At 49.1% G+C, this 11,556-nt stretch overlaps 1 protein-coding gene across 1 annotated transcript; it reads right to left on the bottom strand.

The window, feature by feature from the left end:
- Positions 1–9,114: 9,114 nt before the first annotated feature.
- On the bottom strand, positions 9,115–11,079 carry LOC100831273 (40S ribosomal protein S28). The gene is made up of 2 exons (XM_010239260.3): positions 10,924–11,079; positions 9,115–9,574 (listed from the first exon to the last, which is right to left on the bottom strand). The coding sequence occupies exon 2, from the start codon at positions 9,571–9,573 to the stop codon at positions 9,376–9,378; it is 198 nt and encodes a 65-aa protein (XP_010237562.1). The 5' UTR covers position 9,574; positions 10,924–11,079; the 3' UTR covers positions 9,115–9,375.
- Positions 11,080–11,556: the final 477 nt, after the last annotated feature.

Consider the following 11,556-nt stretch of genomic DNA (forward strand, 5'->3'; position numbering starts at 1 on the left):
CCCCCATTGACAGGTCCAGAGCCAGCCTGTAGGTAGATTTCACCGTGAACATGCCCAGTTTATCAGGGAACCAAGCCAAGACATCATCATGTTGGTTCACAGGCAGCTTCAATTGGGTGATCATATCAGCATCGTGGGGGTAAAAGATACGGCGGATGAGCGGCTCATTCCAAGTGCCAGAGTCCTGGTTAATGAGATCAGAGACTCGCCTTAATCGAGAGTTCCCCATTCTGCCCGATGGACGCAGGTTTCTTCTAGGAAGCCAGTTTGGCGCCATATGTCCACCGTGTATCCGTTTCCAATCCGCCAAATATATCCTTTCTTCAGGAGCTCGAGACCGTGGGTGATACCTTGCCAAACCGGCGAAGCAGATTGGATGAACACCGTATCCAGTAAATTGCCATTAGGATAGTATTTGGACTTGATCAGCCGGGCACAAAGACTGTCTGGTTTATCAAGGAGGCTCCATGCCTGCTTTGCTAACAGAGCTTTATTGAACAGTGCCATATCTCGAAAACTCATACCTCCTTTGTTTTTTGGCCAAATCAATTTATCCCAAGCAATCCAGTGTATTTTTCTTCTGTTATGCTCATCCCCCACCAAAAGTCTCTAGTAATGTGTTCCAACTCCTCACAAAGTCCTTTAGAAAATTCAAAAACACTCATCATGTACGTGGGCAGAGATTGTGTGAGATCGAGATAGGCAATCAGGGGGGGGGGGGGTGAATGATCGCGCGGAAGCAAATTAAAACTTTTCCCGAAAGTTCAAACCCTAAATCACCTTTCTGTCCGTGATAGTAAAAAACAGCCGTAACTTTTGATTGGATGAACCAAAAAATACGTATGAGTATGAAAAAGAAAGGTATTGAAATTATCTAACCAATGCAACAAGAATAAACTCAATTGGACTTACCAATCAAAAGATATGATCAAATCAGTAACAGCTAATAGAAAGTTCCGAGAATTAATCTATAATCGATTTCGAGGAATAACAAGAAAGATGAAGTAATCGCGATCTTTCTTGAGCTCGTGGTAAATCTGCAGAAAAGTATTATGAACTCGTGATAAACCTGCAGCAAAGTGTTAGAAAGATCTAGCACAAAGAATCCACGAAGATCCGAGAAGAACAGAGATGACACCGCCAACGAATCTCTTTATTGCAACGATGTCGATCGATTACAAAAGATGCAACCATGCATCCAAGAACTCTTCAAGAATTGATCTAGATCCAAAGCTCTTAGTTCCCTCACGTCCTTGCTAAAACCCTAGCTAGGACGCTCTCTATTTATAAATGAAAATTCGCGACCCTAAACCGAGTCCGAATCCAACACGAACTCCTCTGTCCCGGTCATTATTCTGCCCGTGGGGCCCACAGAATACCTCGGATTGATATGACTCCAAAAGAAAAGTTGTTCGTCTCGACGATGCGCACAACTTTCATGTAGACCATTTTTCCATCTGACGTCATCTTAATGACGCTACTGTTTAATCTTTAAACAACTCTCATCCAGCCACGGCTGGACCTACATATCTTCACGTCGATGCCACTTCATGCCATCAACTCTTCCTGTGATGTCTTCAAAACTCGACCATCACGTATCGAATATCTCGCATACCATACATATCCGGTACAAACAACGTACGGCAAACCGGTGTCCTCCCGGATCATCGTAACCTTCACTTCCATTGTTCCTTCGCACGAACGTCCCGCATGACCTTGATCCTCGACCTCAGCTTCTCCCAAGCTTCGTCCCTCGATCCCGTCATCGACCACGTTCCTCTAGCTCCGGCAACACCTGAAAGAGAACACACAAATAACCAGTACGAGCACAAGTCCACGACTTGACTCAGGGTAAGTTCCACACAACTCACGCCATGTTTTCACATAAGAAACTAATGGATCAGCACACCACTAGCAAAGCACTAAGTCCAAACAAGATACATGTCATCACATAAATATCCATATTATCCAAAATATCCACATCAATATTTCATTTAAAACACTTGCTAATGTTAGACATCACCTATGATTTCACAGATTGAATTACCGACTTGATCAGTACTTCTTTTCCGCCGGCTGAGAGATATTTCTCGGACCAGTCATTGAGTCTCTTCCTTGCCTTATCTTTAACAGATTGGAAACAACCATTCTTCATGCGTCCCTCTGGGACTGGGAGTCCGAGATATTTTTCCTAGAAGGCCATATTGGACACATTAAGCACGGCAGTGACAGCAGCTCCTTCGACCTGTGGCACATTTTTTCCTAGGAGATTTGAACATTTTGAAGGGCTGAGATGACCAGCACAAGATTCATAACTATCGAGGATCCCTTTTATAATTAGAGCTTGGTCATGTCTTGCTTGAAAGAACAAAAGGCTGTCGTCAGCAAATAAGAGGTGCAATATGCCCGGCCCACGACGAGCAATTTTTAGCACACTTAGGTTAGCATTTTCAATTTCTTTCCCAAACAAACTTGACAAGCCGTCGGCCACAAAAAGGAATAAGAACGGGGAAAGGGGTCTCCCTGTCTTAGTCCTCTCATCGGGCGAAAGCTTTCCAAAATATGGCCATTCACTTTCAAAGCATACCTGACAGAGCGTACGCAGGACATGATCCAGTTGACCCATTTGACATCGAACCCAAATTTACATAGGGCACCTTCAAGATATCCCCAATCAACACGATCATAGGCTTTGGCGAGGTCAAGCTTATAAGCACAAAACTTGCCAGTGTTTTCTCCATGTTGAAGTGCATGGATGCATTCGAAGGCAATGATCGCATTATCCATAATCATTCTTCCTGGGACAAAGGCACTCTGGGCATCCGAAATTAAAACGTTCAGCAGCGGATGGAGGCAGTTGGCCAAGCACTTCGCCACAACCTTGTAGATCACATTGCATAAACTAATCAGGCCGAAATCCTTTAGGTACATAGGGTTCTTGATCTTGGGGATGAGCACAATAACTGTATCGTTAACTCCATCGGGCATGGCACCTGTAACAAAAAAATTCCTCACCGCACGGATAATATCCTTCTTCACCGTGGCCCAGTGACGCTGGAAGAAACGCGCCGGGAAACCATCCGGGCCTGGGGCTTTGAGGGGCCCAATTTGGAAGAGGGCGTCGCTAATTTCTTTGTCCGTAAATTCTTTGCACAGGTCTTGATTCATGTGCCCTTCCACCTTAGCCATAATACAGTCTATAAGAGGGCCAGGCTGCACGTTGTCATCTCTGGTGAAGAGCTCTTTGAAGTACACAGTGGCCATCTCCTCGATCTCAGTCGTGTCCACAGCAACAGACCCATCAGCTCTACTCAGCTGAGTAATCTTGTTCTTTTTAACTCTCCAGGTGGCTTTGCGATGGAAAAAAGCCGTGTTGCGGTCTCCCGCGTGGATCCAGTCCACCCGAGAGCGCTGATGCCACTTAACCTCATCTTTCCCAAGCAGTTCGTCCGTTTCAGCCGATAAAGCCTTGTATCTCCTTCGGCCTTGACCATCCCGGCGGTGCACCAACTTCTGCATTTGAGCTCTCTTCTTGTCGATCATTTTTCCGATAGCACCAATGGTGGCTCCGCTCGACACATGCAGATGCCTCATAGTGCCGTTCAGAGCAGCCGTAATAGCACCCAAATCGCCACCAGTACACTGCTGTTCCCAGGCTTTCCCCACTTCAGTACTTAGTTGATCTTCATGCTCCCAGTAGGCCTCGTATCTTCTAGCAACCGGGCGGCGGCCAGTAGCAGTTTTCTTCTGCAAAGATAACAAAAGTGGACAGTGGTCCGATCTGGGAGAAACCAGGTGTTGAACTGCATACTCCGGGAACATGGCAGACCAGGCAGGATTGGCAACCGCCCTGTCTAGACGCACCCGAATATTCCTGTACCCATCTTGTTTATTGTCAAAAGTCCAATCAGCACCCACATACCCCAGGTCATGAAGGTCACAGTGGGATAGCACCTCCCTAAAATCCAACATCTGCTTTTCTCCTCTCAAATTCCGTGAGATGTGTTCATGCTGCCACAAAACTTCATTAAAATCCCCAATTACCATCCAAGGTTCGGTTCTCATGGGGAAGATTCTTCTCAGAAGCTCCCACATATGGTGACGGAGGTGTTTGCGAGGTTCTCCATAAACAAAAGTACCTCTCCATTTTATTCCATTCGACTCACTAATTATTACATCGATTAAGCGATTATTGAACAAAAGTAAATCTACTTGCAAACTTTCATCCCAGAACAAAGCGAGGCCGCCCCCTTTTCCTTCCCCGGGCACCGCGATCATATGCTTGAGCCCCAGCCGCCACCTCAAGCCCTCGATCACAGAAGTTTTATTGCGAGTTTCTGAGAGGAACATGATCTTCGGTTTGTGAGTCTTGACCAGATGGAGAAGCTCTTGAACTGTTCGGGGTTAGCCGATCCCTCGGCAGTTCCAGCACAAGAGATTCAAGTCGCCCTCACCCGTCAGTTTGCCAGTCGCCCCGGGACTGGTCGCCTCCAATTGCTTCTCTGACTTCCCATCGCCCTCAGGCGCTGCCGCTTGTCCCTTCCCCTCGAACTTGCCCTTCTTGCTCTCCTATGATGCCTTCTTGCCAACCGGATACACGGCACTGCTCCTTTTGCCCGGCACCTGGCCTGCATCTTTCGGAGTCTGGCTCGCCTTCCTTCCAGCCGATCTGCTCTTGTACTTCTTCAGCTGTGTGTTCTTGTTTGCGACGGCCACAGGAGCAGTAGCCCCGCCAGCGACCGACTTCGGACCTGCTTCTTTCCGTGCCTTTCTGATCGCAATTCTCACATTTGCCACCTAGAGACATCAGCATCAGTAGGCTCCACCCCTGGTTTCGCCCCTCCCTAACTTGAAGTCTCCTTCTTGTCGCCGATGTCAACACCCACACTGAGTTTGCTAACTCCATCTACAGCCTTGATCATAGCTGCCATCAGATGGTCCGGCACGAGAATATCGCGCCAAGGGGCCCCATTTCTGCCCGAGGCCCTCATGTCCTTGTTGGACATTTCCAAACTCAGCTTCCTCATAGGCGGCGTATAGTACGGCTGCTTCTTGGTCTTCAGGTCTTCATCCGGCAGGTAGTAGCTCCGCCTATCATATTTCTTGTATGGAGAGGCAACCTGTTCCACGCTGAAGCGAACCACCTTTTCTTCCTCCGGCATCACGCACGCCCGGTAATCATGACCGACGATACCACAGTAAAAGCAGAAGCGGGGGAGGCGTTCATACTTGACCTCATACCTCTTTGGGTGCTTGTCCTTCTTTCCCTGGATCCTCACCACAGGCTCAATGGGCTTATTGATGTCATGCTCAATCCTGACACGGAGAAACTCATCCCATGCCTTGCCGCGTTTATCCGTGAAGACCATCCTCATTGGAGGCAGCAGGTCAAAGATCCTCACCCACACCGGCATCGTGTCGATCTTCATCTCAGCCACAGACGACTCCCCGACGTAGGCAGCGACGAGGAGGACGTCCCCAAGGTAAGTCCAAGGGCCACCTGCCAGCACATGCAGGTAGTCCCCCTCTTGCTTGAACTCGATCAGAAACTTACTTCCTGCCAGATCCTTATACTCCACGCCTCCCCGAAGCTGCCAGATCTCGCGCATGCGCTGGAAGAGCCTCCCAGAGCTGAAGCTGCTGGTGGTGACGTAGCGCGCTACCACAATCCACTGGCTTCCCATCTCAAGCTTCAGTTTGTCAAGGTCCACCACAAGGACCTTGGCCGGGTTTGCATCCCTGGGTCTGCGCTCGGGCGTCTCGTTGGCAGAGACAGCATCGACAACCGCCAGATGCTGCATGTCTTCCTCCTCCACATGCTCCTTGCCTTTGCAACGGACGAACTCAGATCCGGTCACACTGCCCTGGCTCTCACCTTTCACCTTAACATCGCCTGCCATACCGTTGGGCCAGGGAGGATCTGGCGGCCTGAGAGGATTGCTTGGGGGGTGGATCTGTTGAAGGCGAGGGGATGAGACGGTGTGTGGAGAGAGGAGTACCTGTGATCGCTATACATATGGGGGCAGGCGTGATTCCCACCAGCAGTATCGACAATCAACGGCATGATTAACTCCATGGCTTCCATGTTTGATGCGATCGCATATCCCGTGATGGCCTCCTTCCTCACGATCTTCGAATCCGGTGCAGAGCTGCATATGGCAAGAACCTCCCCAATTACCTGCGGCTCCCGTACGCCCGGCCCTGGGGGCAGCGGGCATGGCAGGATTTTCGGCGGGGAAGGTTCCGTCGCGTGCTTGGGCGAGGGGGGCCCCCCATCCATACGGCCGGCCGGGATCTTCTAAGATCTGATCCACTCAATCATCTTTGCTCGTAATTCCGCAATCTCTGGGAGGAGATCTTCCCGGATCGGAAACAACACGTTCAGGTCCCCTCCTTTCATGGCCCGGGCATGAGCCTCCCGGACACATCGGCGAAAGCTTTCCTTTGAGAGAGCCAGAACCGGGGTTTCACCCCCGGTAGCATTCATAGCCATCACTGGCGCGGCCAGCGCCGGAGACGGCGCAGGAGCGGTGCTAGGGGCGGCCTGGGGGCGGCGCTCGAAGGGACCTTTGAATTACTTGTTCTAGACCCATCAGTAATTGAAAACGCCATGCCCTATATTCGGCTTCGTTTGGATGTTCATATCGGGGGCAAGGAATTGAATTAGCTGCAATACCAATTCACCTAGGAATTTGTTTATTGTTTGGTTGAATTGTCTCATGGAATTCAAGGAAGACGCTTGGACACATACTTTGCAAACAGTTGGTGTGGGATATTCGCGTGCAGTTGAGTGCTCATTCCCGCAAAATTTTATCACCCAAAAGGCTTGTTTATTAACGACTGTTCCAATCGAATTCCATGTGGCCAAGAGAGAAAAGAACCAATCCGGCCGAGATCAAAGAAAAGAACTCCATCCGTAACACTGATCGAGAACAAACAAAAGTAAATCCCCTAATCGGTAGACGGCGGGGCATTTCATTTTTCATCAGGTTAGTTTACTACCTGCAGGTGGTCGTACCACTCCTGGACGGTCTTCAGCAGGAGCTTGTTCAGTGTCAGCGTGGTCGACGTCACAGGCACAGGGATCACTGACGTCACAGGGAGCTAGCTAGCCGACATCTCGTCGCTGGTCGAAACCACCTTCGCAGAAGCCAACCCCTGGATGATCGCTGATGCCAAGGCTCTGCAGAGAGTTTTTTGCCGCTTCACTATGTTTCCATTTGCTCTGTATAGTTTATGAATATTTTTTTCTTCTTTTTTGGGTTTGCCGTTTTTCTCTGGGTGCTTCTAATGAAAATGGCACGCACTTAGGTGAGGTTCTAGAAAATAAAGGTATCACGGGAAATGAAATATAGATTTTGTATGTGTTGCTAACGTTTTTCATCTCTTTTACGATCACCTAGCTTGAGACGTGGACGGTGGATCGCGAGTCAGTTTAATCCCAATTTCCCAAAACCTACGGGAGGAATCGGTCAAGGCGAGTAGTCATATTAACGAAGTCAACACACTTGGCACTCACGCATATATGGTGCAGATCTCGATCGACTTTGCAAGTTGCAACTTGGTCTAGGTACTCCCCTGCATGATACTACATATAGCTAGCCAGATATGCCCTAATTAAGATTCTTTGGGTGCCTAAGCTAGCTATAAATAACATCCTCAAGCTCCATCCTTTGTATATATGCACGTACGTACAGTACTGAACACATTTTATCCCGTTTAGATCTCCTTGTCTAGCCATCAGGCAGCAGCAGCAGCTTTTGCTTGCAATGGCTTCAGGTTCATCAGCTCCTCGGGCTCTCATGGCTCTCGCAGTCGCCTCCGTTCTCGCCACCCTGGTCCTGCCTTCCCTAGGCCCTAGCCCGCTGTCCTTCTCTTGGACCGGCACCCGAGCAAGCGTCACCACCATCGGCACTCCCAGCTCCGGCGCCAGCGCCGGGGCCGGGAGCGCCGATATCATGCGACGACTGCTACTCCCAGTGCTACACGCCTTGCCACGCCGGCGTCCGCTCGGTTTGCAGCGGGCTCTGCGACAGCATCGAAGGCAGGTGCAAGGCGTGCTACGCGCGCGCGATCGAGGACTGCAAGGCCAGCACCAGCTACTGCTGCAACGCCGGCAGCTGCGACTGCAACGACGCCCCAAACTATTGGTGCGCCAGCGCCTGCACCACCCGGAACTGCGACGCCTGCCTCTGGGGCGTCCAAGGGCAAGTGCCAGGACGGCTGCCGCAGGGACTGCGCCGCGGCCAACTGCGTCCACGGATAAAAATGAAATATGAAAGCCGGTCGTTGAGACTTGAGAGCACCATGAAATATATACTCCCTCCGTCCCGAAACAACGTTCCGAAACAAGTGACTTGGATTTTTATACAAATTCATGTCACTTATTTTAAAGACGGAGGGAGTAATTAGCACCGGCGGTACTATAACTCTGGATGAATTCTTGCACTGTTACTCCGTTTTATTTAGCGCATCCATCTTTCTTTGCATACCCCAATAACAGTAACACAGGACTCTTCAATTGACACGAGCAAACTATGCAGACCTGAAAAGAAATAACACCAGGTAAGAGTGACTTGATGAAAATGGAAATGAGCGATGAGCCAAGCCAATGATATGCCGAAGCGATGATCATGTAGTCGTCCCAGGCTTGTTGAACCGACATAATACTATCTGCTGCATAGAGCAATAGCACGCGAATGACAGGGACAAGAAATCCATCGCGTTCCTAGGCTTCACGCAGCTCATGACTTCCAGACTGTCTTTACTCCTTTCATGGCGTCCTGACACAAAACAGGTTCCCAGAGAGGCGGCCTTTCTGCTCAAGGTGGCATCTATTTCCTCCGTCCCATCATTTTTGTCGAAACATTACATGTACCTAGACATTTTTTAGGAATAGATACATCCATTTTTAGACAAATTTGAGACAAGAATTATGGAACGAAGCAAGTACTGAATATGATTACCTAATTTCAGAAACAATTCCAGGGATTTGGAGGATACACAAACAGTCCAATTATCACCGTGACCATTGAAATATTGTAAACAGGCTAAAGCACCCAGGTTAATAACAGATGATTTCACCAGCAGATAAAGATTTCAGATTCTTTCATATAGTAGCACTCAGAGTAGGATTCAATAAAGCACTCATCCAATAAATTCATATCACCGGAGGTCACAGAGGAAGATCAATCTAGCAACACCAAAGTACACTTTAATTTTAGGCAACAGACCAAAACTGCAACCAGTGATGTACTCATTAGACCTACATAGCTGAGCGCAAGACATAACCAGTGTTCAAGAACTTCATACAGACGCAGTACAGTAAAGGCAACACAACAGCATTTTACTTCCGGAGACAGGGACCATAGCTGCTCAGCGCAGCCTCCTGGCCTCACGCTCGGACTCAAGAAGGGTGAGGATGTCGCCCTCACGGATGGGCCCCTTGACGTTCCTCATGATGAGACGGTTCTGGTCATCCAGGAACTTCACTCTGACCTGGGTCACCTGACCCCTGGAGCCGGTGCGGCCCATCACCTTGACCACGACAGCAAGCTTGACCTGCGTGTCCATGCTGTGCAAGCAGAAGGGGGTGTATTAGGCAAAGCACTGAGTGCAATCAGAAGCAACTAATGTATTAATTGCATTAATCATATGTTCAGAACTTCTTCAAAGTTCAAACTGCACAGGCAGTACCACTAGTTAAAATTCTGAGTTTAGCACAAAACCATGTCTACTTTTGCATGTCTGTTGCCAAATTGGCAGATGAGTTTTCTTAACAATATAGTTAGACATCAAGCAGTCAACAGTCGGAATTTCATCAAGAAACTCTACAAACTGATGGCTCTGAACTATAGCTCTAATGTTGGCTGGTAGCCTTGTGTCATGTATACACATAATAAACCTCTTGTCCTGTGTACACAAAATAAACCCCGACTGATGCTACAAAATACAACGAAGGATGCTACGAATCTGAACGTAATAATTTGAGGCTTATTTGAGATCTAAATGCAATTCCTCATATAAGCAAAACATAAGAGATTAAGCTACATAACCCAGCATTTTACAGGCAGACAGTACAAGAAACATCCCTGAGATCTAAACAGCAATTCCTCATATAAGCAAAACATAAGAGATTAAGCTACATAACCCAGCATTTTACAGGCAGACAGTACAAGAAACATCCCTGCAGATGAGCGGATCATCAGTACGCCACTAAATACAGACTGGGGTTTCTTACCCCTGCAGGTGAGCGGATCATCAATACGCCACTAAATCCACCTGGACTGGTTCTTCAACACCCACGTCTGTCGACCCCCTAACCCCACCCCGCCGCCATCTCCAACTATATTCTTCAAACGTATCTTGAGACTACAAGAGATCCACCATAAAAAACGCCAGTCATGGCTCCACCGCCGCCTTCCCTGTTCCTCTTGTAAGGCTTTGTGCGTACTGACCTCAACAACGACACAGCAGGCGCTTGTCCTGTCCTCTGGAGTCCAGCTGGTGGTCAGGATCGACGAGGACGATGATGGCGACGGCGATTTGGTGGTGCAGGGCATGCTGCTCGAAGCAGAACCTGATTGTTCTCAAATCGACCTTCCCACATAATCTTAATTCGCGAGATCTAGCCTATCTACGACCCCATCGACAGGTCGCTCCGCACGATCCACTCCCTGCCTCGCAAGTACCGCGTGATCACAGGACCCGTAATCTCGCCGCGCGCCGTCACGACGCGGTCAGATTCTACGCACTGATTCTGGAGATGGAAGCATTCTTCTCCGACCAAGGAGAAGGCCTACAGCACGAGGATTCGACGGAAGCCCCCATCCAGATCCGGCTCACGCGTAAACACGACACTGGAGAACACACGGAACGATCGAGCCCGCATGAGAAGGGGAGGGGAGGGACAAGGAGACGAACCTTTCTTCGGCTGTTGGCGACGGCGGTTGCTGCTGCTGCAGGGACGACGGAGCCGGCGGCGCGAAGAGGGCTGAGAGGAAGAGATGCTAAAACCCTAGCGCTCTTATATTATTATCTATAGCTAGCGCCGCCGGCGGGCTTGGGGCCGTGGTCTTAATTGAGTTGATGGGCTATTGGGCCTCAAACACAAAGTTGCTTATATTAAGGGCCTGCTGGGATTTCTTTTTTGTCTTTTATCACTTTTTTACTCCTGCCATAAGAAAAGCACCGTAGGCTTTAAATTCTCCAAAAATACAATATTAGTGTCCAAAAGGTTCTTCTTCACATTTATATTTTGAGTACATAGCAGAATGTCCGTGCGCTGTCACGGTCCAGGCAAATCATTTTTGGGTCTTCTTTTTTTTTCTCTCCTTATTTTTAACTCTTGGGTCACACCTGTTCTTCCTCTTGGGCCAGCTACTCGGAGAGCGTCCAGCCCATGCCCGCACAAGCGCTCGTGCCCGTCTTCCTCCTCGTGCCTAGGGATGCCAATCGCAGCGGCCGGTCGCCAGCCGTGAACTCCGCCCGCCAGAAAACGTGTTTATTGGCCCGTGCGGCCCACTGTTTTAACTTTGTTCGGCTAAGTGGACAGAC

Source organism: Brachypodium distachyon, chromosome 4, assembly GCF_000005505.3.
Source record: "Brachypodium distachyon strain Bd21 chromosome 4, Brachypodium_distachyon_v3.0, whole genome shotgun sequence".
Lineage (NCBI taxonomy): Eukaryota > Viridiplantae > Streptophyta > Magnoliopsida > Poales > Poaceae > Brachypodium > Brachypodium distachyon.

Excerpts from the sequence above, each read along its gene's own strand:
- LOC100831273 (XM_010239260.3), bottom strand. The coding sequence starts at position 9,573 with ATGGACACGCAGGTCAAGCTTGCTGTCGTGGTCAAGGTGATGGGCCGC.